General features: G+C 45.5%; 1 protein-coding gene across 2 annotated transcripts; it reads right to left on the bottom strand.

Moving 5' to 3' along the window:
* Positions 1-4,181: 4,181 nt before the first annotated feature.
* Positions 4,182-23,162, bottom strand: TBC1D20 (TBC1 domain family member 20). Of its 2 annotated transcripts, none has more exon segments than NM_001038029.1 (8): positions 4,182-6,467; positions 6,725-6,912; positions 7,718-7,859; positions 8,784-8,885; positions 9,043-9,229; positions 12,809-12,889; positions 15,043-15,228; positions 22,989-23,162. In NM_001038029.1, coding segments are annotated over 8 exon segments (1,212 nt in total). In that variant the 5' UTR covers positions 23,059-23,162; the 3' UTR covers positions 4,182-6,211.
* Positions 23,163-23,779: the final 617 nt, after the last annotated feature.

The raw sequence follows: 23,779 nt of genomic DNA, 5'->3' as shown, positions 1-23,779 counted from the left end.
GAGCCAGGATGTGGACATCATTACAACAGGTGGAGGGCATCTTTGCGGCTCACAGTCTAGACTCCAGGCTCCAGGATTTTTGAAAGTGTTAGTCACTCAGTCATGTCCAACTCTTTGGGACCCCATAGACTGTAGCCCTTTCTGTCCTCTGTCCATGGGATTCTCCAGGCAAGAATACTGGAGTGGGTTGTCATTTCCTCCTCCAGGAATCTTCCCAACCTAGGGATCAAACCTGGGTCTCCCATATTATAGGAATATTCTTTACTGTCTCAGCCACCAAGAGTTGGGGGATGTCATTTGGAGGGAGACAGAGGGGAAGGGCTTATTCTAGACCCTAGAAAGGAACAGCCATTCTGTTCCTGGGTGCCAAGGCTCAAGAGAGTTGACCCCAGGCTCTGTGAGCAGAGAGGTGAGATAATGTGAGTGCTTTCCTGCTCTGCATCAGCTCATGAATCATGAAGGCTTTCCCTCCCTGGGAGTAAGAAGGAGTCAGGCAGAGCCACTGACCAGAGGAAACAGCAGCTGAGCTGAGCTGGACCCCAGGAGAGCGCGGGGCCCACCCAGACCAGGACCAAGTGCTTGCTCTCACCAGCTCCTCCAACCTCCCTCTCTTGCCAGGGCCTGTCTTGACCTTGGTGAACCGTAGAGGCCTGTTGTGGAGCAAAGTAGACCACTCTCTTGGTGCACAGGTACGAACTACTAAGCCCCAGGCTATAACCAGTCTACCTAGTCTTGTTTTATAAACTTGAATTGGTCGCCAGTATTTTTAAATTGAAGATGCTACATTAAAATCTAGATGTCCAACTTCTCTTGAAAAACACTGAAGCTTGGTAATCTGGGTCCTCATTTCCACGTGGCAGGTCCAGATCACATGATGTTCCCCATCCAGCTCTCCGCAGTCCTTCACCCCTAGCGCTTGTCGCACCACACTTCCCAGTGCCCTCGCACCATTCTTTTGGCATTGAGTACTAAGAAATGTTAATGAAACATTTCTTTCCCCGTGGCTGTATCAAAAACGTGAGGACAAGAGGGAAGTGGGAACCGCATGGGCCGCATCTTTCGCTTGGCCCACTCCATCTGCACCAAGGCAGGCAGCGGGTTTATGGCTGCTGCAGCCAAACTGGGGCCGGGGGCGGCCAGGAGGGCAAATGAGATGGTGCAGGGCTGTCCTGGGGTTCTACCTTCCAGCACCATACATCACATGCCAGAGGGTGAAGAACCTAAGATGGGCAGGCTCACAAGTGCTCCCCACTGCTGTCAAATGGAGGCACCACCCTCTCCCAAGGAGTCACTGCAAACAGGGCCCTGGCATGAACTCTCTGGGGCAGACTTGAAACCAAACCCACAGGCTTTGGACTCAAGCCATCTACCTGAGGAAGCAGCAGGAGGTCCCAGATGTACTTGTGTGACGCAGTTTTTCTCTTCAGGGCCAGTGGAAGCACACTGCTCAGATAAAGAGCAGCTGCTGATGTGGGCAGGAAGTGGTGAATGGGCCCCACAGCCTGTGTCAGAGTAACACATGTCTTCTTCTAGTGTCTGGGGCTGCCATGAAGGCCACTCACTTAAAAAGCAGGAAGCTGGAGGCAAGCCCACAGCCTTGCCAGCTCACAAAGGCTGCTTGACAAATTCCAACCGTATGTTAAGTCTGGAGAAAAGGGCCTTTGAGAACTGGAAAAAAAGCAGCAGGATACACCAGCAGCAAACACGGAGGGGACGGTAGGGCAAAAGGAAGAACGCAAGCCAGGCTGGGCCTCAGGTGCCATCATCTGGTAGTTGTATTTGGCAGAAGCTTCTGGCCTGTTCTTCCTTCCAATCACCACTTAATCCAGGGATGAGCTCCCGGGGCCCAAGCGCAAGGCTGAATTAAGGTGTTTATTGACCCATATATGTTCACGGAAATGAAATAAAAATACTTGTACAACTTCAGTTTGTAAGACGTTTTCACAAACGTCAGTTCATTAAACCAGCCATGGTGGGATGAGACTATCTCTCTTTTACTGTCACTGACAATGAGTTTGAGAGATGTAGTGCCTTGGAGAAGCTCACATTGCCAACGAGAGACACATTTGCCATCGTGTCACCAGTCACTCTCTCCAAACTGAGTTTTGGTCATGGCCCATCCTCACCCTACAAATTGCCTACAGAGGGAGTCCCAGTTGCTTTCCACAGATCTCAAAACTCTCCTCCGCCTGAGCCCCAAGTACACTTCCACTGACAATGCACACTCCCATCTCTGTACAAAACACCCACACCTTTTATTCAGCTGTTATTTTTAGTTTTCCCTTCAGCCTTGTGTGTTGTGCAGTACTTTCTGATATCACGCTTCCCCAATTCTCCAACATCAACTAGGTGTCCAGTAATTCAATCCAGTTCTGACACTAACTACCTGGGAAGTTAGCATCAGATGCCACAAGTTAAAGGGCTCAGTCCCACAAGGCTGTCCCATTTCAGATCCAGTAGCAAATGTGGTGCCCAGACCACCTACACTTCTGCCTGGTCAACTACAAGTTCACTAGTTTCCACAAAACCCTCTCAGGTTCAGTAATTCGCTGGAAGTGTTCACAGAACTCAAGAAAACACTTCACTTACATGTACTGATTTCCTGTAAAGGACACAACTCAGTAACAGCCAAGTAAAAGAGATGCATAGGGCAAGGAATGGCGGGAGGGCTGCAGTATTCCCAAGCCGTCTCGGGCCATGTGATCCTCCCAGCACTTTGATGTATTCAGCAACCCAGCAGCTCTCTGAATCTCTGAACCAAGAGTTTCTGCAGCACTCAATGTCCAGCCTCCCCTCCCCTCCCAGGAGGTCACTGGGGTGAGGCTCAAAATTCCCACTATGTAAATTGGTACAGCCACTATGGAGAACAGTATGGAGGTTACTAAAAAACTAAAATGATCCTGCAATCCCACCTGTGTATATGACCAGGGGAAAAATAGGATCTGAAAGGAAATACACACCCCAGCATTCATTGCAGCACTGTTTACAACAGCCTAGACATGGATGCTACCTGAATGTCCATCGACAGAGGAATGGATAAAGAAGACGTGGTACATGTACACAATGGAATATTTCTCATTAAAATAAATGAAATAATGCCATTTGCAAAAACATGGATGGACCTAGTCACACTGAGTGAAGCAATTCACACAAAGGAGGAGAAATATGACATTTCTCATATGTAGAATCTTAAAAAAATGATATGAATAAACTTACTTAGAAAACAGAAACATACAGACTTCATGAACCAGTTTATGGTTGCCAGGGTGGAGGGGTGGGGAGGGGGGAAGGGATAGATAGTGAGTTTGGGGTGAACAGGTACACACTGCTGTATTTAAAATGGATAACCAAGGCCCTACTGTATAGCACATAGAATTCTGCTCAATGTTTTGTGGCAGGCTGGATGGGAGGAGTGTTTAGGGGAGAATGGGTACATGTATATGTATGGATGAGTCCCTTCATTCTTCACCTGAAACTACCACGTTGTTTGCTAATCAGCTATACTCCAATACAAAATAAAGTTAAAATAATTCCCCACCATATAATCTTTCTGGTGTTCTGTCCCATCCTGAGGCTATTGAGGGGTCCAACCTTAACTCACCTCAATATCAACCCAGTTGGAATCAAAAGGAAATCATTATGAACAACAAAAGACACCCCTATCACTCAGAAAATTCTAAGGCTTTTAGGGGAACTGGTGACAAAACCCAAATATTTATTTCACCACACATACCTTTCCTTCAGTTTTCCATTTATCAAATTTCTCTTTACATTTAATCAACTATGAAACTGCCACTGAAAATACATTGCTCCTTCAATGCAGCTCTCTGGTGAGCTCCCAGAGGCAGGGCGGTGTCCTGGCCAGCCCTGTATCCTCCATGAGTCAAATCAAAGGACAGCATGGGCAGCTGGCCTATGGTGGCAGGACACAGTCAGAGAGCCAAGTGATGCCTGCTCAGCCTTCAGCCCCTTGTCTCCCTCTGGGGCTAAGGAAACAGTAAACCCAGACAAGTGAGTTCTTGCCTCAGGTGAAAGAGAAACTGTTTCAAGTTCTCCAGGTAAGTCAAAGCCAACCAAGAGTCCACGGCCTAAGGCACAGCTCCAGGTCAGGGGTGGAAGGACGGAGCATCCAGATGTCTAAACCCAGAGCCACTCCAACAACGGAAGAATGACAAGAGGGGTCAGTAACCACATATGGCTGTTTATTTCATACAGGGCTCTGTACAAAATATTTACACATATTCTTTACAGAATAGTAAACCACTTGAAGGTAAAAACACTTTCTTCTCATTGGCAGGGGCTAATCCTCATGTCAGCAAAGCTATAAATCCTAAGAACTTTCTCCTTTCTAGGCCACAACAGAAGCAAATGCCACCTGCTTTCCTGGAATCCAAAAAACCGTGGCCTTGGGACTCTGATCACACGCACCTCCCCGCTACCTCTTCCCCATCACTTCCCTTCAGTATTTACAGACAGACCCGAGAGTTTGTGGCAGGAGGGGCCGATGCTGTCCACTTGCAAAGGTGATAAGACAAACCTGCTATAGAAGACTGGGAACACCTGTCACATCATCTAGGTCTTGGAAAAATTCCCGCTGTCTTGATAAATCTACCTCTTTCTAGATTAACCCATCCATATCATGCTAACCCCAGATGGGACTCCTGCTATGGAGAACGATCTGTTGTTTTTGGTTGTAAAGTGCTTAGTGTAACTCATGTAAGTAGATGCCTCTCCTAACCACTCTGCACACCGTGAGAACATGGGGAGGATGTGGAGGTCTGGTGTGGTGGGAGGAAGTGCTTCTGGCACGTTTAAGAAAATACTTGCCAAGAGAGAACAGTGCCCCAGACAGACCAGGAAAAGAAAAGTACATTGCTGCTTCTTACCATACACCCCAGTTCTTCAAAGCAGCAAAAGGCACTTTTTTCCAAGCCACAGTTAATCTAAAACAAACCTAGGTTTGCTTACACGAAAAGCTGTATCAGAAGAACTGAATATGCATCGTGTTCCCTAAGGCCTGGAGAGTCCCTAGGAAGCCTGGAGCAGCGGGGCTGGCTGTCCTAGGCTCCCACCACATGCTTCAGGCTGCAGTTCGTCCCTTTCTGGGTGCTGACAAGTTCCCAGTGACATTTCCAACCAGGAAGGAGAGACCAGCAGCTGAAGAGATAGGTCAAATGCAAAAAACAAAGCCAAGGTGATGACTGGATGCTGATCTGGGGGTAGAAGGGGGACTGAAGGAAAACATGAAGGAAGGAAGGGAAGCTAGGGAAGCTAGACAGGAAGTGGGCACTGTGAAAGTGTGGGGCTGTTTACAAACAGCAACTCTGGCGGAAGTGAAATGTTAAACGCTTAAGTAGAAAGGAAACCTCAGGGTTTTAGAAGCTCATCGTTCGGATGAGAACTATTTTTTTTTCCATGAAGGAACTATTATTTTAAAAGTGATGGTACTTTACATATTGGATGTGTGTAATTCTAAAAATAGTAGTAAATGTACATTTTTATAACCACTATGTGCCTTGTGGAAGAGTAACAAGAAAAAAAAGGGGGGGGGGCAGGCAAAAACTGGCCTATGTGAGGGGTCCTAATACTTAACATTCCTTCCTGTCTGACTGGCAATGCCCAAGTGATTTCTTGGCTGAAAATAGGTAGGATTTACCTACTAACCTAGTTCACATGTTTCTCTAAGATTTCTGACCAGCTTGGAGCTATTCTTAAAAGGGGCCAATCTTGCTCCCAGGCCAGCCTCCTCTGCCCCTTCCCCTTCATTTCAAGGTCTGACTAAAGCAGCAGCTACATCCTTCTTTGTTAAGCTGAAGCAGACAGACTGGAGGAGCCGCCAGGAGGGCATTCAGTGGTCCAGTTTACTTACTATGAGCAGCCAAGACACTCCCCAGTGACCAGGCCCAGAGGGTTCCAACGGCACCCAGGAGCTGCAGAGACCCATTTCCTTCAGCAAAAGAGGAGGCAGCGGGGAGCTCACTCAGGCCACAAGGGAGAAGAGTTCTGTGCTCAGGCCCCCGAGTGCCCAGCGTCACGCAGGCTCTGCTATTGGCCTCTGAAGCAAAGGCATCCATGGACAGGAGGGAAAGGGTGCAGGAATAGAAAACCCTTGACTGAAACCCTTTTAATAAAGGAAATTCCACCCCCTCCCATCTGTCCATGGAAGGGTGAGACTGTGACGTCATGTAAGAGGAAGTATCTTCTCTGGCATTTAGGGAAACAGCTGCAGCTGAAACTTTGGGGCCCACTCCAAGGCACTTTTCACCACGGCTAGGGCGGCCGCTCCAAGCGCCACTGTCAGCCCCATCACCGCCAGCTTCACAAAGCGGTTGGTCCTTGGTTTGGTCAGGACATCTTTTGTTCGCTCATCAGGCCGCAGAAGTCCCCGAAACCGCTGCCGCAGTACCATGTCAGGCCTCTGCTGTGCTGACGCCAGCTCAAAGTCTTTGAACGTAGAGGCAGCCGTTCTGCAGAGGGGAAGGAGACAAAAGGGAATGGGATGAAAGAAGAAGGGGGAAAAATGGACTAAATAGTCTGAGGGCAGAGCCACCCACTGCTCAGAAAACTCTTCTTGATCAAGACCCATGAAGTCTCAAGTGGGGATTCTGTTGGCATAAGCGGATCTCTGGAAAAACCACTCCCAGCCCTGTCCCTACTAGACACAATCTTCCATCACTTTTGCTAACAAACACCCCTGCACAACCAGTGCCTCAGCACCACTCACTTCTCGGCTTGCGGCTGGGCAGCTGCCTCTCGAGCAAGTTCGGACGGGGGAAACTGAACAAAGAGGTCTCCTGCTCTACTGATCAGTGTCTCATAGGGCAGGTCCTGAGGGATCTGGGACAACAGGTGGTGGACCGAGGCCATGTCGCAGTCACAATCCAGGACTTCCTGCTCTCGATACAACACGATCTGTGGGGAGCAAGGCCTTGCGTCAGAGACCAGAACATACAGCAGCTTGGCCACTTCATTTCATTCTCCTTAGAGGTAATATAAATTGGTACCAAACAGGGCTCACCCAAAATGTTCAGCAAATTCCTGTACTATCTGGGAAGTGATGCTATACTTATCTGAGTGCTTTTCCCAATGGGCTAGCACTTCCTGCTAGAGGCAAACTTCCACACCATGACAGGAAAGGCTGACAAAGGAAGGAGGTTTTTTAGGAGGAAGGAAAGGAGAGATTACTGGAGATACCTACAGCTCTAGCACAGAAGAAATGGTTCAAAACAGTAGAAAGAATGGTCTTGCTCCCTTTAAAACACAATGAAGAACACCCCCTCCACCCTCACGTCTGATAGTTCAGGCCCCTCTAATAACTGGAAGCCCTCATCCCTGACTAAAAGCCATTTCAACTTTCCATCATAATATCATGCCTCTTCTTAAACCCACTTGGCCATTTGCACTAGCTCCAGGAGCTGTCAACACAAACCCTGATAATTCACAACGCACATGAGCATTTTAAAGGTTCAGAAGAATCGAACAGTAAAAAAAAACTAACAACTTTGTTTAACCAGCATTTCCCAAACTTATTTTTATACATAATATTTTTGACTCCCATGACTCTCCCAGTAACATTCCAAGAACAGTGTCCAGGACACCAGCCCAGGAAGTGCTGTCTTTTGTATCTTTCCATAATCACCAGGTTTCCTTTTAGGGAAGATGATCAAGCTGGACTGGGAGACACACGCCAAACTGCTGGCTCATGGTCTGTACCTACCACAGCTGCAAAGTAAATGGGCATCAGCGGGTGGCAGGCCAGGAAGAAGTCGTATAACCGCACGACGTGCCTGAAGTCAGACAGGACGTGCCCGAACCAGGTGATAAGCCAGCTGAGCGCAAAGATGGTCCCCACCTCGGCACTAGGAGCAAGGGAGTCCAGATGTTAGGTTCCCTGCTGAGTCATCCTGTCCCTCTCCCTGGGCCTTCTTTGTCCTCAGTGCTGTATGAAGAAAGTAACTGGGGAACATGCTTTCTGGAAGATTCAGCTGCTGATAAATTCAGTATCTTCTCCTCACAAAATATTACAGAAAGTCCTTGCAACATACTCTACATCATGGCACTAATACCACAGTAGGGTCCTGGTTGGCCTTATCTCCTTGGGTGCTCTCATCATGGCCAAGAAATGTCAACTCCAGGAACAAGAATCAGCTGTTTTCAGAGAACTACACCATTTTCCTTCTGGGAAAGTCACACCCTTTTGGGGGGCACAGGCAACTATTCTTAGGCTTGAAAACATAACTGTATTAATTGTATAGTTAACATGAGATGACTGAAATACCTTAAGACACAGGTGTTTTTTTTTTTTTTAAGAGAGGCAGGTATTGGCCAAGGACACACTTCCAACTAAACAGAAGAGAAAAATCATACAAGAATTGCAAAGAAATATTTCTTTTCCTTGGTGTATGGTAAATAAAACAAGCTACAGATGGGGTAGGGTCCTATAGGACTCTGTACTTCCGTTGTAGCAATAACCTCAAAGTTGGTATGCTTAGCTCGCCCACCTCTCTCCACTAAATGTAAACTCTTTAAGGGCATGGGCTGTGACATCTCCTGCATTCCTGGAAGAGCACAGCACACAAAAGTGTTCTAAGACTGTGCACAGAACTGAATTATCTAGATTGCTGGTGACTGGAAAGGACAACTCAGAAGAACCTAACACTAATCAACATATGATGATGATGCAACTGAGCTAGACTTGTGAGGAATAAACAAAGGAGCAAGCTGAAGAGGGGTGTCTGTGTGTGCGCGTGCACGTGTACACGTAAATGTAGACACATATATACCTCTGCATGAAGTCATGGAGTTCTGGATTCACCTGGTCAATGATGGGCATCAGATAGTTTAATATATGCTTGGTGTTGTCCATTGTTGGGTCCATGAAATCCCTAGAAGACATTTCAATGAGCTTGGTCAGACCAAACATTTGGATCAGGGTTGGGGGGCAGTTGGGATTGGGGTTCAACCCACTGAAAACACCAACTAGAAAGCGGGCTGAGGAGTTATTGCTGGGGGGAACTGTCTTCTGCCCTTTTGCGCGGGTACCTGAGATGGTGGGTAGACAGCTTCTCTACTAGGGATGTTGCCAGCCTCTCGCCGAGCACCAGCAGAAACGTGACCACGATGTCGTGGTAGCCCTGGTAGTAGTGCAGCTGCGGGTTGCGCTCCAGGATGAGGAGGATGATGTCGATCAGCTCTTCCTGCAGCCCTTCTCTCTGTTCTTCTGGCATGCCTGGGAGAGGGTAGTGGGGGGGAGACGCACTTGAACAAGGCAAGCAGTCTAGTAACATGGAGGTAAGGAAGACGGTAAGCTGTGGATATGCAGACAAACTGTTTAATAAAGTAAAACAACTTGGCAACACATTCATGATCCATATACTGTTGATAGCCACCTGGCCATGTAGGAAAGAACCACAGACTTGGAAACCTTTCAGTTGGGGAACCCAGCCAACAACACCATCTTAACCAAGTCAGCACAGGGAGTGATGCCAGCAGGGGAACCACTGGACAGCATGTGCCTCTTGATGTGCTGGGGGGAAAAGAACTCAATATTGCTTCAGTGGAATTCCTATCAAGAGTGCATCACCTGAATCTTGCAAGGAGAAAATAAAAACTGAGGGGGACTTTATAAAGTAACAGGCCTGTCATAAAATACAAAAGAACAAGTCCAGACTAAAGGAAGCTGAAGAGATATGAAGAATGAATGGAAAATGCACTTTTCTCTATAAGGAACATTATTGGAATAAATGGCAATATCTGAATAAAATCTGTAGATTAGACAGTAGTATTTTTTATTACTGATTTTAAGTGTGACTATGTAAAAAAGAATTGTGTTTTTAAAAAACACACAGTGAAATATTTAGGGATAAGGGGGTACCATATACGTAATTTATTCTTAATAGCTCAGAGGAAAAAAATGTGTGTATGTATGGTGAAGGAGAGAGAGAAAACAAAACTAAAGCAAATCTAGTCAAAGGTTGATGTATAAAGAAATCTGGGAAAAAGCTACCTGGGGAATTCTGTGTCCTATTTTTGCAGCCTTTTTGTAGGTGTTCAGTTCAGTTCAGTTCAGTTCAGTCGCTCAGTCATGTCCAACTCTTTGCGACCCCACGAATCGCAGCATGCCAGGCCTCCCTGTCCATCACCAACTCCTGGAGTTCACCCAGACTCACGTCCATCGAGTCAGTGATGCCATCCAGCCATCTCATCCTCTGTCGTCCCCTTCTCCTCCTGCCCCCAATCCCTCCCAGCATCAGGGTCTTTTCCAATGAGTCAACTCTTCGCATGAGGTGGCCAAAGTACTGGAGTTTCAGCTTCAGCATCATTCCTTCCAAAGAAATCCCAGGGCTGATTTCCTTCAGAATGGACTGGCTGGATCTCCTTGCAGTCCAAGGGACTCTCAAGAGTCTTCTCCAACACCACAGTTCAAAAGCACCAATTCTTCGGTGCTCAGCCTTCTTCACAGTCCAACTCTCACATCCATACATGACCACAGGAAAAACCATAGCCTTGACTAGACGAACCTTTGTTGGCAAGGTAATGTCTCTGCTTTTGAATATGCTATCTAGGTTGGTCATAACTTTCCTTCCTAGGAGTAAGCGTCTTTTAATTTCATGGCTGCAGTCACCATCTGCAGTGATTTTGGAGCCCGAAAAAATAAAGTCTGACGCTGTTTCCACTATTTCTGCATCTATTTCCCATGAAGTGATGGGACCAGATGCCATGATCTTCGTTTTCTGAATGTTGAGCTTTAAGCCAACTTTTTTACTCTCCACTTTCACTTTCATCAAGAGGCTTTTTAGTTCCTCTTCACTTTCTGCCATAAGGGTGGTGTCAAAACAAAAAATGTATGAGATGTGTGCTCCCCTCAGAATCAAACTAAATATCATAGGAAGTACTAATCTTGACCCAAAGATGCAGGTGGAAACAGAGGAGCTGGTCTCAGGAGCTCTTTCAGCGCAGGCACCTAGTCTGGCAGCGGTCAGCGTGGTCCCTCAGCTCTTCTGGCTCTTACTATAAAAATGTCAACCCTTGACACACGTGTGCACCCATGGCGGATTCATGTTGATGTATGGCAAAACCAATACAATATTGTAAAGTAATTAGCCTCCAATTAAAAAAAAAAAAAAAGTCAACCCTTGGCCTCATGACCTGTTTTAGGAGGATGGCACACAACACAGCTTTCCTACACCATTAGGTTTTCCAGTCAAAAGCAGATCTTGTGAGAGAAAACAGCTAATGCAAGGGCCCAGACTGAACTTAAATACAGGTTTTTAGGGGACAGTGACGCTCATCTCTCATGCACTTTTACCCATCCCTTCTCTAAAAGCATACGGTAGAAGATAAAGAAGAAAATGGGAGTAAACCAAGTACTGTGGTCAGGTAAAGTAACGAAGCAGTGAGAGAAAAAAGTAAGCCTTCTTTAAATTTTCAGTATAAAAGTGGTCAGCTAAGTTCAGAAGAACATGAATGTAAAAAGAATATGAAACCACATGGACAGTTCTGTCTGGAAGAAGAATATCCTGGACTGATATCACATAAATGGAAGAGGGATAAAGGGCTCAGAAGGAAAACAGGTTACACCCAGAGAAAAATGTGAGATGCGTCTGTCCTATGTAGTCTCCTCAAGACCAGAGGAACAGGAAAAGGGGACTGGATCACAGGTATGTGTGTTTATCAAAACCCAAATGGCAAGCTACTGGCTACACAAGAATTACAAGAGCCTTTCTGGGAACCATGATTGTAAACAGGAGGGATGCCCTCTAACAGACAAAATCCAATGCCAGAGCATGGGCTCAGAAGAGTGAGGCAATGGGTTTTGAGACTCTTGTTCCCTCTAGCAACTCTCCTCTCTTCAATTCAAGGACTTAGAGGTGGAGTTGCGAAAGGAAGGGAAACAGATGAGGTCTGCTACCCAGTTGCCTTCACTGTGAAAGTGGAGACAGTTGTCATTCTTAGTATTTCTGGGAATGGACAGACAATTTTAGTAACAGACTCTTTAAAAATGTGGTGATTGGCCTTCATTCTAGTCCAAGGCCCCGGTATATGTATATGCAAGATTGTCTGTTGTTGTTTAGTCTCTAAGTCGTGCCCAACTCTTTTGTGACTCCATGGCCTGTAGCCCTCCAGGCTCCTCTCTCCATGGGATTTCCCAGGCAAGAATACTGGAGTGGGCTACCATTTCCTCCTCTAAAGGATCTTCTGGATCCACTGAACCTGAGTCTCTTGCAATGGCAGGTGGATTCTTTACCACTGAGCCACCAGGGAAGCCCACAGGCAACATACCGCTACTTATAAATGAAGGTATTAACAGTTCCTGTTAGTGACCACTTCCAAACCAATCTGCTCTTTAAAGTCAGACTGATAGCTCTAGAAATCCCTATAAAGTCTCTTCTGTAGCTCTAACGGGCAGGGGGAAAACCCTCTTCTCTCATTTACCACCTCTAAGCCAAGAGAAATTATTTTGGGCTCAGTGTTCTTGCCTGGAGAATCCCAGGGACGGCAGAGCCTGGTGGGCTGCCGCCTATGGGGTCGCAGACAGTCAGACACGACTGAAGTGACTTAGCAGCAGCAGCAGCAGGCCTTCACAGTGGGGGTTCTGAATGGACTGAGTCAGTGAGAGAAGGACTCAGCAGACTGGGAGCACGACGGATCCCTAAGGAGGAAGGGTCCTGGATGTGGCCATGTTCTGTGCTAGGATGTAAAGGTCTCGGGACAAGCAAGCCCAACAGAGTAATGTATCTGCAAACGGACTGAAGCCAAACCTACCAAACCTCCCCCTCCCGCCCCAAAGACCACCAGTGTGTCTCACCAGGCGGGAACCGCCGTAAAGACCGCCGGACGTCCAGGAGCACTTGTTGGTAGTCCTTGCTCATCTGTCGTAGGTTTTTCCCTATTGGAGGAGAAGAAACATGTTATTGTAGGAATGTCTGGGAACCAACAGCAGGAGCAAGACATCCTGGCATGACACAAAAGGCCTGGAAGACATACTCAAGGCTTTTTCCTGAAGTGGACATGACTCAAGATACAACATTTGGAGAGGAATCCCTGGTTTAGTTCCAAACATGCTGTTTTATGCAAGTCATGATGACCGTGAGAGGAGGGAAGATACACTATCCAAGAGCAGCGGAAAAGTTAGGAGGCCAGCACCCATTATGCGTTACTGGGAATCACTCTGAATTTCAAAGTTCACATATGTAAAATGGGGATTATTCCCTTCCATGTGTACCTCTCAGATTACTGTTAAGCATCAAGTAAGAGCATGAATGTGGAAACCACAGACCGCTGGAAAAACTCTAACATCTATAAAGTGTAGGAAGATTGAGCGGTTCAGAAAGGAGTATTAAGATAAATGTACATGGAGAAGAACCTAAGCTCTCTTAGCCCTGAAATTCTAAAACTAAGACACTGGTAACAGGAGACAGTACTTGTGTTCAGTTGCTAAGCCCAACTGAAAGCAAGGAGGCAGACTCCAGCTGTTACATATATAACAAGTATACATCTCCTTCATAATGGAAATCAAAACTTACCAGAGGAGCCTGTAGAATACAGACTTCATCTTAAAAAGATATGAGAAATTTGGAATTTGACAGAACACCATCTCAGGATTTAGAGTGTGAATATGGCAATGCCTATTCCTTCCAACAAAAGATCACTGCTCTGAGGCCGCCCAGTTCCAAAGACAATAACAAGTGGCAACTTAAAACATCTACTTGGCCACACCATGACACTGTAAACTTTTTATTGGCAGTGGCTGTTTTAATCATCTCTGGTACCTAGCGCACATTAGGAGCACAACTGTGTGTGCGTGCTCAGTCACTAAGTCGTGTCCTGCTCCTTGCATCGCCAAATGAAAGAAAGAATCCCCAACACCTGGACTTTTGCCAAACATAGTAGGAAAGCAATAAATGTAGACTCAACGAATGACAAAGTGGATTCACTGTTTTCTGTACTTTCTTTTGTATTCTGCACTGCAGTCTAAAAAATTCTTTTTTTCACTACATAGGCCTTGTAGATAAAGTTAAGTACAGTTAGTTGTCCCTTGGTATTTGAGGGGGATTGGTTCCAGGACCCCCAAGGATAGCAAAATCCACTGATGCTCAAGTCCCAAATATTAAACAGTTTAACATTTGCACATCCTCTCGTATACTTCAATCACCTCTAGATTACTTTCAAACCTGACAGAATGTAAATGCTATGTAAATAGCTGCCAGAGCACAACAAATTCAAGTTTTGCTTTTTGGAAATTTCTGGAGGTTCCCGCCCGCCAGAATATATGTGCCAGGTGGAATGTAGGATCCTAGTTTCCTGACCAGGGACTGAACCCATGCTGCTGGCACTGGGTGTGTGGAGTCTTAACCACAGGACCTCTGCAAAGTCCTTCCAGAGTACTTCTGATACATGGCTGGTTGAATCCTTGAACTTGGAGGGCTGACTGTAACAGCTTTTCACAGAATTACAGAATTTTAGAATTCAAAATAGTCTTAGTATTTCCCTATAAAAAGTCTTTTTTGTTGTTGTTTTTAAGGACTATAAGAGGCATTATATCTCTGTAGAACCCCATGTTTCTCAAATGTCCATCTGTATCAAAATTATGTAGGATTCTTGCTAAAATAGATTCCTGCAAACTTACTTCTAGGTGAATATAAACTGGAACATGCATTTTGTGTTGTGGCTGCACTGTGTGGCTTGCGGGATATTAGTTCCTGGATCAGGAATGGAACCTCGGCCCTTGGCAGTGAAAGCATGGAGTCCTAACCACTTTACCATCAGGGAATTCCCAGAATATGTATTTTTAATAAACTCCCCTAACTAGCCAATAATCGCTCCCTCCTTACCTAATAAAAGCTCATTCCATTTTTAATTGAAATTTTATTTCGCAGTTTGGTCTTATTTTCACAGTAGGCCCAAGCATATCCTAAAACGTTTCAGGTGTTTACATGTCTACTCTTGGTTTGAAATTAGCATAAAAATTAAAGACCCTGAAATTCTTTTTTCCCTGCCTCCTAGACAAACTCCCATCACAGCACTTCTTCCCCTAACTACCTGATATAGGAGGTGGATCATTGGTGTTGACATTGAGGAGCTTGGGCCACACTTTCCGCCTGATCTCATCAGTCAGGAGCCCTCCTTCACTGATAGCCATGCGTCTAAGGGCAGCCACATCAGTGGGCTCACTGTTCAGAGCCTGGTAGATCTCTGCCACTTTCTTTTTCCTTTTGGCATTAAAGTCTGCAAAACAGAATGGAAAAGGGCATTAGGCACATATTTACCGTGTGTACATTTTCTGTTCAGGGCTCAATCTCCTTAACTTGGTCTGAAGTAAGGTAGGTATATTTAAAATCAATTTACTGATGAGCACGGGGTTCCAAAGTGGTGCCAGTGGTAAAGAACCTGCTTGCCAAAGCAAGAGACGTAGGAGACATGGGTTTGATCTGTGGGTTGGGAAGATCCCCTGCAGAAGGAAATGGCAACCCACTCTAGCACTCTTTTCTGAAAAATCCCATGGACAGAGCCTACAGTCCACAGGATCTCAAAGACACGACTGAAGCAACTTAGTATGCACACACACACACTGATTAGTATATATAGTGTGTGAAACACTAAGGAGACATACCATATAAGTAACAAAGAAAAAGGAATTATAGTAAATGCTCAGTACATTTAGGCATATCTAATAGCCACCATTTATGTTTTCCTACTGTGGTGTTGGAGAAGACTCTTGAGAGTCCCTTGGACTCCAAGGAGATCCAACCAGTCCATTCTGAAGGAGATCAGCCCTGGGATTTCTTTGGAAGGAATGATGCTAAAGCTGAAACTCCAGTACTCTGGCCACCTCATGCGAAGAGTTAACTCATTGGAAAAGACCCTGATGCTGGGAGAGACTGGGGGCAGGAGGAGAAGGGGACGACAGAGGATGAGATGGCTGGATGGCATCACTGACTTGATGGATGTGAGTCTGAGTGAACTCCGGGAGTTGGTGATGGACAGGGAGGCCTGGCATGCTGCGATTCATGGGGTCACAAAGAGTCAGACACGACTGATCGACTGATCTGATCTGATGTTTTCCTAAAGAATGCTGTGCTTCATTAATGCTAAACTTCACAGAGCATTGTTGTTAAGTCAACTCTGCGACCCTATGGACTGCAACACGCCAGGCCTCCCTGTTCCTCACTATCTCCTAGAGTTTGCCTAAGTTCATATCCATTGAATCAATGATGCAATCCAACCATCTCATCCTCTGCCGCCCTCTTCTTTTGCCTTCAAACTTTCCCAACAGCAGAGTCTTTTCCAATGAGTCAGCTGTTTGCATCAGGTGGCCAAAGTATTGGAGCTTCAGCTTCAGCATCAGTACTTCCAATGAGTATGCAGGGTTGATTTTCCTTTGGATTGACTGGTTTGATCTCCTTGCTGTACCTGGGAGCTCAAGAGTCTTCTCTAGCACCATTAGAGAAAGCATCAATTCTTCAGTACTCAGTCTTCTCTATGGTTCAACTCTCACATCCATACATGACCACATCTCTCTTAATATAATACATTTTCTCTGTTATTTACTGAGGAAAAATGTACATGCATGTCACCAAAATTCAGTATTACATTTTTAAACAAAACCACATGTGAAAAAAGCCTCTGGTTACATGCTAATACAATTGGAAAACATCAGAATCCCATGGAGGTATTTTCAAAAGCAGAATGTCAAAGGGCATACTTGGGACTCCAGTGTGGCTAGTGGTAAAAGGGGCATGCTACTGGTTCTCAAGAGCCACACTAATCACTGGTAATCAAAAAGGAATGTATTACGCATCTTACATCCTCATGTGGTAGTTTGTTATTTATACACAGGCATTTTGCTGTGTTTAAATTACTTTTTTAGGAGACTGAGAGTTTGTGGTTAATGTGCATCATATTATAATTGGCTCTGTTTAAAATAATGGGGTAACAGGCTCTCAGAATTTTCATGCAGAATGTTTACTTCTAGGAACAGCAAACACAAGAAAAGTTAAAACTCTTCAACCCACTGAAGAGATGTCACATAGCAGTGCACTGTAATCGTCCGAAAAAAGGTATGTGCAGACACCAACAGTTCAGACAGCTGTGGGTCAGGCAAATCTTGAGAAAGCATTATGGAAAAGTGAAATTTAAAAAGAAAGGGGAGGATTCAGAGAGGCGAGGAGATGACCAGAAAGGCTTGGAGACAGAAACACAAGCCCTTTCACTTAACAGTAAATGAAGTCATTAGGAAGTATTTATGTAGCATATACGAGGGGCAGGGCATTAATGTTAATATAAAGTAGAAGATAACACTGGAAGGTAGGTCAGGCCTTAGAAAGGACTAACATCAGAATGTAAGTGAGGTTTTTAGGACAGACACTAAGCAGCTTTCCTCAGTTATGTTCTATTCTGAGGCAACAGTATACAAACTGTTTCCACGACAAAGCTGCATATTGTTAACACAAATGAAAGGTGTAACCTTTCATTTCATTAATCCAGTAACCCTGGTTACCCATCTATGAGCTGTGACATAAACTTTATAAACTCAGGCACCGACTGTTTTGAAGTTCCATGCAATTGGAGATGCAGATAGGACAGGATGCTTTTTCACCCAGGTAAACCTGTTCTCCTGGCTAGACTGTTGTTTTCCCTGGTGACCTAGTAGGTGAATCTGCTCCAGGCAGTCTGAGAGATTTCTAGTTTACATCTATAGTTCCGGCATAACTAATTGTTCATAGCAAACCCCTCCTCCCATCTGCACTCCTAGAAATGTCCCAGGTTGATGCTAAATTCAATCGTTACTCTATCTAGAAATCAGGAAAAACCAAGTCCCAATTCCCAATCAATCAGCACAGCACCAACTATAATAAAATGTTTATTTATTTACAAGGTGCTTCAAGCTCTTGGCTTGGACATGTCATACCATCCATCCATGCACCTACCTGTGCATTAATGTATCCATTCATTTATCAACCTGTCATTTAATGAGCAACTACTCATAGTAAAGCACCAGGCTGTGCTGTATTGTGCTTAGTCCCTCAGTAGTGTCCGACTCTTTGTGACCCTACAGACTGTAGCTTGCCAGGCTCCTCAGTCCGTGGGGATTCTCCAGGCAGGAATACTGCAGTGGGTTGCCACGCCCTCCTCCAGGGGATCTTCCTAACCCAGGGATCGAATCCAGGTCTCCCGCATTGCAGGCGGTTTCTTTACCGTCTGAGCCACCAGGGAAGATCATGAATACTGGAGTGGATAGCCTATCCCTTCTCTAGGGGATCTCCTCGACCCAGGAATTGAACTGGGATTTCCTGCATTGCAGGTAGATTCTTTACTGCTGAGCCACCTGGGAAGTCCATATAACAACACAAGCTGAGACAAAATACGAGCAGGAATTGAATTTCTAGCAAAGAAGAAAATAAGATTAAAAGTTTTTTAAAACTTAGAGTGTTCTTGTACTTTGTACTTTCTACACATCACAAATTAAGAACACTTAAATGGTAATACTAAATATTTTTTGAGGTATCTGATATTTAGAAACCTTATTAATCTATTTGGTAAGAGTTTGGAAATTTTCCCTCAAAATTTTTTTGACATATATCCACCTTGCCCATCTTTCCACTTAAGCTATTTATTCAGCAATCTGGAGGAAAGGAAAACCAAAAGTGTCAGTCTCTCAGTTGTGTTCAAGTCTTCGCAACCCCATGGGCTGTAGCCTGCCAGCCTCCTCTGTTCACAGGATTTTCCAAGCAAGAATACAGTAGTGAACTGCCATTTCCTTCTCCAGGGGGAAAGGAAAACCACTGCTTAGGTCTTAGGGGAGTTAACACTGTTTGCAATCAAGTGGATTTGCAGTGTGTGTTAGTCGTTCAGTTGTGTCCAACTTTTTGCAACCCCATGGATTGTAGCCCAACAGGTCCCTCTGTCCATGGGATTCTCCAGGCAAGAATACTGGAGTGGGTAGCCAGTCCCTTCTCTGATCTTCCTGACTAGGGATCAAACCTGCATCTCCTGCATTGCAGGCAGGTTCTTCACCGTCAATTTTAACTATTTCTGAACCCAAATCATTGCTCCAATACTTATTTCTCTCAAAACTCTGTTTGGATTCTATTTAAATCCTGCATTTCAAAATTTACTGCTGTCATCCTGATTCTGATGCCCTGTGGGAATTCAATACACATGGGCAGAATAGAATAAATAATTTAACTTAGCTACTGTTCCTCTGGAAAAACTGGCCTTTAGTAAATGGCATTATTTCCCCATATTAATATTAATATTAAGAATATCCTCACTGTAGGGACTTCCCTGGTGGTCCAGTGGCTAAGAATCCATCTTCCAATGAGGGGACACGGGTTTGACCCCTGGTCAGGGAACTATGTTCCCACATGTCATGGGGCAACTAAGCCTGTGTGCTGCAACCAGAGAAGCCTACATGCCACAATGAAGAACTTGTGCTGCAATTAAGATGTGATGCTGTCAAATAAATAAATAAAATTTAAAATTAAAAAAATAAAAGACAATACTCATTATATAACTCTAAATAGATTTATAGGCACTTTGGCCTTTTTCTAAATCTACTGGTGATTCCCAGGGTAGAATGCTGCTCAAGTGCAGATTTTAGCTGTTGTCTGTTCAGACCCCAACATCACCTTTCTCAATCCCATATTTAAGTGATCAAATGTTAGTGGAAGATGAAGAAGGCACTCCTGTGTGTGCCACACACACAAACAAATATTTCATTGCACTTAATGTACAGGTTTTGATTGTGACATTAAAAAGGTAGGAGAAAACAGAAAAAAACTTAAATGATCTGGAGAAGTATAAATTACATAGTGGTAAGGTCAACTGTGAGACTACACAATGAGGGAGAAAAAGTTAAGCGGAGTCTTAACCAATTAATCTACACATACCCTCTTTGCTGCAGAAGAAGAAAAAGCATGGAAAAAGGTTAAAATAACTTTCTTCCTCCAGGGGATCTTCCCAATCCAGGGACTGAATCTGAATCTCCTGTGTCTCCTACATTGGCAGGTGGATTCTTCACCAACTGTGCCACCTGGGAAACCCAATGTCTAACTATCTATTTTAAGATAAATTTTACATATGGATTTTGGGGTAGGACACATTTCTGGACTTGAGAATGCTTTATTTGGCTTTGGGATAAAAGCCTACATTTCATCTGCTGATTGTATACATGTAATTCAAATCCCCTTGAATCCTTTCATCTCCAGTTTTGCTCTGCTTATATGAGATGTACTATATATTCCAAAGCTGGTATCTTCCAAACTCCTTTATAGTAAAAGGTCTTGGCTTTCACAACCACAACAGAATGAAATGACTATCCTACAACTGGCTGCAAAATATATAAGACACTGCTATAAATAAATCCCTGCTGTCTGAAAAGTAATTCATTCAACTGAGGAAAAAGGAATGATATTGGCACTACCTGACCAGCTCTCCATTAAAATGATCATTTAAGTAAGGGGCACTGAAAAAGAAGTTCTTAACAATTCTGATAAGGATGACTGAGTCTGTTATTGTCTCAAATCTCTCCCTACTCTGGCTATGGAACTCAAGTAAAGATTTCTGTTTCCTCAGAGCAACACGTATCTTCAAAAGCATCTGGCTTGGGAAACAATATACAGTTAAGGACAATAGCAAAAAATGAGCACTAGCTACGCTTCCTCCAAAAGTTTTTCCACGCCAGCAAAATACGTATCAGTGATTTAGATCAGGTAAATGAGCTACACACTTAATATGCATCTTATGTGCAAGAATGAAATTCCATACTGATTATTTGGTTTAAGCTTGCATATCAAGAAAGCTTTACAGACTTTAAACAGAAGTTAAAATTAGCAATGCATTGTTGCTGTTGATTAGTTGCTTCAGTCATGTCTGAGTCTTCCGCGACCTGTGGACTGTAGCTCCCTAGGCTCCACTGTCCGTGGGATTTCCCAGGCAAGAATACTGGAGTCGGTTGACATTTCTTTCTCCAGGGAATCTTCCCCACCCAGGGATCGAACCTTGTCTCTGGCATTCCAGGTATATATTCTATACCACTGAGCCACCAGGGAAGCTCCCTTAGGGCTTAATCAAAACGATGGAAGAGCTAGTCAGATAGAGAGCCTCCCAGATAGACAGACATGCCCAGCTCCACTCCTTGAACTCCTAATGTTGATGCTAGAAATTAACTTAAAATTTTCTGCTAACAAAAAAAGAGAACTACAGTGGGAGAGGAAAACCTAACCTTATTCTGATAAAGTTTAAGTGTTAGTCGCTCAGTCATGTCCAACTCTTTGTAACCCCACAGACCCTCCAGGGTCTTCTGTCCATGGAATTCTCCAGGCAAGAATACCGGAGTGGGTTGCCATCCCCTTCTCCAGGGGATCTTCCCAACCTAGGGATCCAACTTGAGTCTCCCGCATTACAAGTGTATTTTTTTACCATTTGAGCCACCAGGAAAGCCCTATTCTGAATAAGGTTCCCATCAAAAATAAACAAAAAAGAAACTGTTTTTGGAGGTCCCAATTAGTTTCAACAAACAGTACCCAAATTAGCGTTGATTCAGCAACTACCTGAAAAATAAAGACAAGTACATATGAAGAACGACTGCTCTACCCACTCCCCCAAATGGAGAAAAATAGAGTAAACCAATCCCATCATAACGTCTACAAAGGAGAGTTAACAGTATTAGTAACCTCTCCAATTTTCCAATATGATGAAAATCAAAACAAGAAAATCAAAACACCAAAAAAAAAAAAAAAAAACAAAACTCCTCTCATTTCTAAATTCCTCCATTTATCCAGAGAAGCAAAATTCAGGACACTAGAGGATAAAGTCTCGCAACCTAGGCACAGTTGCACTCCAACAGGTCACAAGACCCATATACCACTTGGGGCAATGACCATTATGCCATGAGAACAGATGTCATACAAACACCAGGAAAGGGTTACAAGGCCAAAGGGCCCAGAGGAGTAATATGAGGCGTTAGCTTCATTTCCATAGAGGATTAGAAGAGGAGAAAAAGGCAATAACAAAATGAACTCAGAGAAACAAAACTTGGGTTGCACTGGTGGTTGGTTCTGCTATGGGAATCATCCATCAGAGGATGGAAAACTGGGAAAGTTACCTTACTCTTTCCCAGAGGGCAAAGAGATTATTTCACCTGGTACAGAGTAAACGTTAATAATTTTAACTGTCATGTATTAACCAGTAGGTAAAACATATTTGAAAACATAGTGCACGATGAAACTGTTTCATGGAAATGAGTTTAAGGCAGTATAAAAAATAACTTGCTTTTTACACAATTCAATAATATTAAAATAGGCGGAATAGGACGGGGACAGAGAATAGATTGGCAGTTGCCAGGAGCTGTGGAGAATGGGGCCTGCGGAGGGATGGTCTCTCTTTTTGGCATTAAAAATGCTGTGGAATTAGAGACAGTGCGATGGTTGCCCCACCTTGCAAAATTACTAACAACCACAGAACTGTACACTTTAAAGGGTTAATTTCACGGTAATTAAAAGAAATACGTGTCCAGCGCGTCAATCCAGACCTCGACGACCGATGAATGAAGTTTGGAAAACTGGCCTGACCACTAGGGAGGCGGCCCCGGGAGCCTGCGGACGTGGCCGGACAGTCTCGGCCGGGAGCGAAGCTTGGCCTCGCGTCTCAAGGAAGAGATGGGACGTGGGGCCCCCGCCGTCCTTCCCACTAGGGGGCTCGGGTCTGCCGCCAGTGTTCCTCCGGTTCCCTCAGCATCCGCTGACCGCCCCCTCCGCCCAAACTGCAGGCTCTCTTCCCCTTCAGACGTGACCCAGGCCTTCAGTCTCTTCCTTTTTCGCTGTCCCGACCCTGGCCGGCGGCCCTGGGCACACCCCGCGCGGTCGTCCCGGGCCCCCCTGCCTGCCGCCCCCGCCTCCGGCAGCTGCCCCCTGTCCCCCGGGCCGCCCCTATCCCTCAGGCCGTCCTCGCAGGCCGCTCCTCGGCGCCCTGGCCGGCTTCCGTACCTCCCTTTTCCGCGCCGCCGTCCCAGCGGCCGGAGGTGGGGCCGTCACCCCGGGCACTCCGGAGGGCCATGTCCCGGGGGCCCGGGCTCGAGCCCGAGCCCCGGATGGTGGCGGAGCCGACAGAAGACGCGGCTTCGGCCGCAGGTTCCAGCGCCTGCTCCGTGGAGCGAACTCGGCTTGGTCAGCCCGCGGCGCGCAGGCCTCCCCGCGCCGCCCCGCCCCGCGCCGTCACGTGACCACCCGCTACGCCGCGCGGGCGGCGGCGGAGCCGCGGCTCTCACCCGCGCTGGTGCGCAGGCGCCCTGAACGGCGAGAGAAGAGTGCGGGGACTCTGCCCCGGAGAGTTTGTTCCAACTGAACTTATAGAGCGTAGCAGTCTTGAAGCGATGTGTTCAGGAGCAGATTTTTATCATTTCTTTCGGTTTTCTTTATCTGTAAAATGATATGGATGATTATAGAAGTACTGCACTCAGAATAGTTCTTGGGAAAGTGTTTAAAACACCATCAAGAACATAGAGACTACTGGTGGCGCTAGTCTCTTCCCTGGTGGCTCAGAGGTTAAAGTGCTACCCGCAATGCAGGAGACTTGGGTTGGATCCCTGGGTCGGGAAGATCCCCTGGAGAAGGAAATAGCAACCCACTCCAGTATTCTTGCCTGGAGAATCCCACGGACGGAGGAGCCTGGTGGGCTACAGTACAAGGGGTCGCAAAGAGTCGGACACGACTGAGCGACTTCACTTTACTTTCTTTCAGCGACTTCACTTTACTTTCTTTCACTGGTGGCGCTAGTG

Source organism: Bos taurus, chromosome 13, assembly GCF_002263795.3.
Source record: "Bos taurus isolate L1 Dominette 01449 registration number 42190680 breed Hereford chromosome 13, ARS-UCD2.0, whole genome shotgun sequence".
Lineage (NCBI taxonomy): Eukaryota > Metazoa > Chordata > Mammalia > Artiodactyla > Bovidae > Bos > Bos taurus.
The sequence above is the reverse complement of the archived record's forward strand: the minus strand, read 5'-3'. Positions and strand labels throughout refer to the sequence as shown.

What these genes read in the sequence shown, in the direction of transcription:
- TBC1D20 (XM_059892434.1), bottom strand. Translation starts at nt 15,142, where the DNA reads ATGGCTATCAGTGAAGGAGGGCTCCTGACTGATGAGATCAGGCGGAAA. An exon ending in CTGTCTACCCACCATCTCAG is followed by an intron (nt 8,886 to 9,042) that starts GTACCCGCGCAA and finishes AATGTCTTCTAG; the next exon opens with GGATTTCATGGACCCAACAA. An exon ending in GCCCAGCCGCAAGCCGAGAA is followed by an intron (nt 6,468 to 6,724) that starts GTGAGTGGTGCT and finishes TCCCCTCTGCAG; the next exon opens with AACGGCTGCCTCTACGTTCA.